General features: G+C 46.6%; 1 protein-coding gene across 1 annotated transcript in view; it reads left to right on the top strand.

Moving 5' to 3' along the window:
* Window positions 1–4,750, top strand: part of RGSL1 (regulator of G protein signaling like 1) — a 63,914-nt gene extending 59,164 nt beyond the window's left edge. The window contains exons 20-22 of the mRNA XM_047754409.1: window positions 1,672–1,764; window positions 3,216–3,282; window positions 4,205–4,750. Of these exons, the coding sequence (XP_047610365.1) occupies window positions 1,672–1,764; window positions 3,216–3,282; window positions 4,205–4,241 (197 nt within the window). The 3' untranslated portion in view covers window positions 4,242–4,750. The remainder of the gene's footprint in view (window positions 1–1,671; window positions 1,765–3,215; window positions 3,283–4,204) is intronic.
* Window positions 4,751–5,544: the final 794 nt, after the last annotated feature.

Genomic DNA, 5,544 nt, shown 5'->3' on the forward strand with positions numbered 1-5,544 from the left:
TCCATATGTCGTGGGTGTGGCCCTAAAAAGGAAAAAAAAAAGTGGATGTAGAGTATGATTTTGATGTGATAAACATATATAATCTTTATGTATATGTGCAATTTTTATGAAACATGGGAAAGAACTTAGAAATGAATTATTAATGGAATTATCTCTGAGTCATGTGATTGTGAGCTTATGAATTATGAGATTATGTGAATAGATAATATTAACATAATATGTAATACATTTATAAGTCAATAAATATATACATATATGTGTGTTTTCTTAACACAGAGCAGTTAAACTCATCCCCTTTCCTGAAACCTGTGCCACGATCTGTACTTGAGCAACAGGGAAATTTAAAGAGAGGGAGGAGGAGGGGGCACAGGGCAGTGCCTGACGAGGGCAAGGCTGAATGTCTCTGCAGTGAAAATTTCGGGGAACCAAAGACAACAGGTCTGTGAACCTAATCGTACCAGCATCGGGACAAAGTCTGGTGATAGGACAAGATAGGACAGCAGCTGATTGTCCCCTGATGGAGCTGAGCATTCCATCGTTTCAGTTCAAACCTGCTCCATTCCCGTGTCCGTTTCCCCAGAGGCTCACCCCTGCCCTCACTCCAGCCCTTACAGACAAGCACCCCACCTCCTCCTCGGACTGTAAATGAGGGCCCTTGAGACCTAAACCCATCTCTGGCCAGCCTGCCTGGCCAGGAAAGCAACTCTGGCTGTAGAGTGATCTGCCCCTTTGAGAAGGTCCTCACTTTAATTTGAAGCAACCGCCTACCTTTCTGGCTGCAGCCACCCCGAGGGTCAGTGAACATTGCTCGTTATCCTTGTCTTGACCTTGTGAAAGGTCACAGGAGCAGGCAGAAATCAGCAATCTTTTCAGTGTGTGGGGTAGAACACTGCTGGGGATGTAAGGGCTTATTTAGGGTATGGGTGGGGGTAGGGGAAGAGAGGGGAGTAGTTAGAGGAAAAGATGAGGGAGGTAGACAGGCAGGACAGGCAAATGATACTCGGAGAAGCCAGAAAATGTTCCTTAGTGGTAGCCCCAGAGCTCCCAGCCTTTGGCTCATTTCCCTTTTTTTTTTTTTCCTTTTTGCTTTTTAGGGCCACACTACACACTAGTGGCATATGGAAGTTCCCAGGCTAGGGGTCGAATCAGAGCCACAGCTGCCGGCCTACGCCACAGCCCCAGCAACGTGGGATCCAAGCCACATCTGTAACCTACACGGCAACGCCAGATCCCTGACTCACTGAGTGAGGCCAGGGATGGAACCCGAGTCCTCACGGATAATGGTCAGATTCATTTCCTCTGCACCTCAACGGGAACTCCTTTGGCTCATTTCCTACTGCTGAGCTTCAGGGAAGCAAATCCTCAAATCTTTTCTGATGTCTGAAGTTGGAAGAGGGCAGCAAGATGCCCTGAGCTAAGGGTTCAGGCCCCTCAAGCTCTAAGCCTGGAGAATCATGGTGTGGGACCAAGGGGCCTGGGCCACCTTGCTTCCCCTCTCTCAGCCTCACACCCCTGAGGTCAGATACAGAGGCTTGGGTTTAGATCATGTTCTATTACTAACATCCTGTAATCCAAAGAATATGAAACGAGCTTTCTTGCTGCCTTACAAAGATTTATGTCATGGGGTGTTGCTATAAGGGTTTTTAATACGCCACCTTCTTTCTTCCCCAGGAGACCACACTGTCTTAAGATTCACTTTGCTCAGGGGTATTGAGTGGTTGCGGCCTCAACAGCGGGAAGCAGGGGGAAGTCCGATCCAATACTGTGAGTTGGAGTTGGAACCCCATTGGTATCAAAAGTCTACCACTCAATTAGAGGGTAACTGGAAGGCCAGTTCAGCCAATCTCAGTACCAACCATGAGGAGACCAAGATCCCCTAAATGTCAAGTGACTCTGCCACTCACAAGAAGTAGAGTGAGAACTGGGTCTCCTCAGCATCCTTCCAGGACTCTGTGTGCAGCCCTCATTTGAAAAATCGTATCTTCCTGACTATAGCCCATGACAGGGTCTCTTGAAAGCAGATGCCTTAATCTTCTCTGTATCCCTCCTGGCTCCTGGGCCCATTTTCAGGCCTGGTGGGTGATTTTTTTTTTAACTTATTTTTTATTGTTATTTCTTTTTTTTATTACTCAATGAATTTTATTACATTTATAGGTGTACAACCATCATCACAACCAAATTTTATTGCATTTCCATCCCAAACCCTCAGTGCATCCCTCCAGCCCCCAACTGGTAGGTGATCTTTATTAAGAGACAATTGTGGAGTTCCAGTTGTGGCTCAAAGGTAACAAACCCAACTAGTATCCATGAGGATGCGGGTTCAATTCCTGGCCTCACTCAGTGGGTTAAGGATCTGGTGTTGTCATGACCTGTGATGTAGGTTGCAGACATGGTTCCGATTCTTCATTGCTGTGCCTTGGCGTAGGCCAGCAGCTGCAGCTCCAATTCATCCCCTAGCTTGGAAACTTCCTTATGCAATGGGTGTGGCCCTAAAAAGAAAAAAAAAAAAAGAGAGACAACTGTAACATCCCAGTGGTTACTTTTTCCTCCCACTGAGAGCACCTGCTGGTTGGAACAGGACCTCCGTCCTCCACCTCCTACTTTCAGAGGTCCCTACTCTTATCCCTGTAATAACACTCTGGCCCTAGCTTCTCATATTGGGACCCCTGTTACATCCGTTTCCTTCCCTGCCTTCAGCCTCAAGGAGTCAGTCCCACTCTCAGGCACCAAACCTATCTCTTTATCAGCATGGTCTCTCCCAGCAAGCCCAGTTGTCAATGTTTATTTCCAGGTCAGAGGATACTGCTCCTCTGCTTCTCGAAGGCCTGTGATGCCAGCTTGCCCTGCTTGCTCATTCATGTATGTCCCTTCTGTGATTAATGGAGGAGGCCACTATGGAACATTGCCCATGATCTATAGGATCTGAACAGCCCCCAAAGTCCTGTGATTCTAGTGTTCATCTAGCAATGAGTCTCTTTATTTCACTTCCTTGGGTCTTTGGGGTTGGCCTCATGACCTGTCCATCCAGATGAACTGTCTCCCAGGACTAAAAATATTGCAGCATACAAACCAGGTCTCCTGGATGTCCCTGGAGCTTCCCCTGTCCTTCCCACCTTCTTCTCTAGAGGCGCTCCCTGGAAACGGTCCTGGAATGGCCCTCCAGTGAGTGACTGTGCCATGAGTTCTGACGCATTTCTCTTTATGTTTGTCTTTAGCTTCATCTAGCATCCTCACCCACTCCAGACATGCAGTCTCCACCATGCAGCTGTATCCTGTCCCAGGGTAGGCACGGGCCGGAAGTTCTGTTCTTCAGTTCAGAGCTGCTCTGTCCAAGTGTACGAAGGGAGTTGGGGGAGAAACCTCCCAGAGACCTGGCTCTACATCGTGACCCTCCTTGGCCTGCAGAACCAAGAAGTTGAGCTTGCTGTTTCCCTAGAGGCTTATAGTCAGGGTAGTGAGGGAAGGGTTTCTCTGTGGGTGGTCGTGCACCTCCACCCAAGACAAGCACTTTTAGGAAATGGGAGTCCACGACCCAACTTCTAGTAGAATGCTATTGTCAGGGGAAGGGTCCCAGATGGTCTTTTATTTCTGGCTTCCCTAATTCTCCAGTCCTTCAGGGTAAGCTGCATAAAATGGGAAAGAAGAGCTGTTCTGCTTGGCAGGATACTGGCAATAGGAATGGAACAGTTTTGAGACTGTCAAAACCTGATGTAGCCTAATTGCCTTCTTTTTTCTATTCTGACTTCTGTACAAGCACCAGAGTGGGACTGGGGCTGAGTTACAGCTGTAGGAGTATATCCAGGGGACCATGGAAACCGTACCAAAGAGCTTCTTAAAGGTCCAGGTTATAGACAGCAGGCTCTGCCAATGGCAGGCCTGGTTTCTCACCAACCATCCCACCTTCTCAGACTTGCTGCAAGTCCAACAGGGGCTTGGTGCTTCCCAGGAATCATTTGCTAGTGCTAGTCCCTGGAAAGCAAGCTGGAGACTTGGGAGCTCTTTACGCAGAAATGCAATGTGTTGCTTCAGAGGTTACGCATTCTTGGGGAGGAAGAACACGAGGGGCCCTGTACTAAAGGCAAAGAGTTTTGGTTTTGGCCATTGCCATACTTAAAGGAAATGGCAGCAACCAACCCACAGAGGGTACAGTGTCAGTTACCTCATTGCCATCGTGGTGACTGGCCATTCTTCTCTCTTCCTTTAGACCCAAGTTACCTGGCACCAAGAAGGAGAAGAAGTAATCGAGTCAGGCCCCCACCAGAGGCACATGATCTCTTAGAAGCCTCCTCCCACTGACAGAACCCTTTCTGGTCGGAAATGAAATGCCCTCATGCCATCTGCCTTGGGAAGATCAGTGGGGCAGCAGCCTAGACATGGCAGGACCGGACTGCAGTGGGTAAGATGCAGGCGGAGAGCATGAGCAGAAGCACCTGTGCCCTCCCTGACCCTGGAGGTCCTGTCAGAGTTGGTCTTTCCACAGTGGGTGTGTAACATAACAACTACCCTTGAGGTCAGGGGCCCTGGGTTCCAGTCTCACTCTGCAGCTGTTATGACTTTTAGCAAATCCTTGACTCAAGGCTATTGAAGAATCCCAAGACAACTGTATGCAGATGGCATTAAACATTCTAGGAAACAGGTGCTGTTTTTATCAGATGGGATCTTTTATTGCCAGGGTCTTCCAATGGACTCACACTCATTGTCTCAGTGTGAGTAACCATGTCTAAAATCATTTATTTTTATTTTATTTTTTCTTTTATGGATTACAACATTTATTTATTTTTACTTTATAATGATTTTTATTTTTTTCCATTTAACTGGTTTACAGTGTTCTGTCCATTTTCTACTGTGCAGCAAGGTGACTCCGTCACACATACATGTACGCATCCTTTTTTCTCACATTATCCTGCTCCATCATAAGTGACTAGATATAGTTCCCAGTGTATACAGCAGGGTCACATTGCTTATCCATTCCAAAGGCAATAGTTTCAATCTATTAACCCCCAATTCCCAATCCCTCCCACTCCCTCCCCCTCCCCCTTGACAACCACAAATGGAGAACTGCCACACACACACACACACACACACACACACACACACACACACACACAGAAGGTAAATGATTTTGCCAATATCACCAGGTAGTAAATGGCCGAATTTGGACTAGAACACACCACATCTGAATCTTGAGTCAGTTCTCATTGAATGGTCACCATCTACACAACTTCTCACCCAAAAGAAATTGTTCTTCCCTAGAATTCTGTCCATTTGCTAACTAATAGAAAAAGAGACTCTTGAGAAAAATTTTGACCTAAAAGCCTAAAATATTGTCATCATTGTTTTTTGTTTTGTTTTGTTTTGTTTTGTTTTTCTGTTGAATGAAGAATTCTTTTTTTGTTTGGTTTGGTTTGGTTTGGGTTTTTTTGTGGGGTTTTGTTGTTGTTGTTGTTTGTTTGTTTTTTGTCTTTTTAGGGCTGCATGTGCTGCACATGGAAGTTCCCAAGATAAGAGTCAATCAGAGCTGCAGCTGCCAACCTAGGCCACAGC

The sequence above is a fragment of the Phacochoerus africanus genome, chromosome 11, assembly GCF_016906955.1.
Source record: "Phacochoerus africanus isolate WHEZ1 chromosome 11, ROS_Pafr_v1, whole genome shotgun sequence".
In the NCBI taxonomy this organism is placed as follows: Eukaryota; Metazoa; Chordata; class Mammalia; order Artiodactyla; family Suidae; genus Phacochoerus; species Phacochoerus africanus.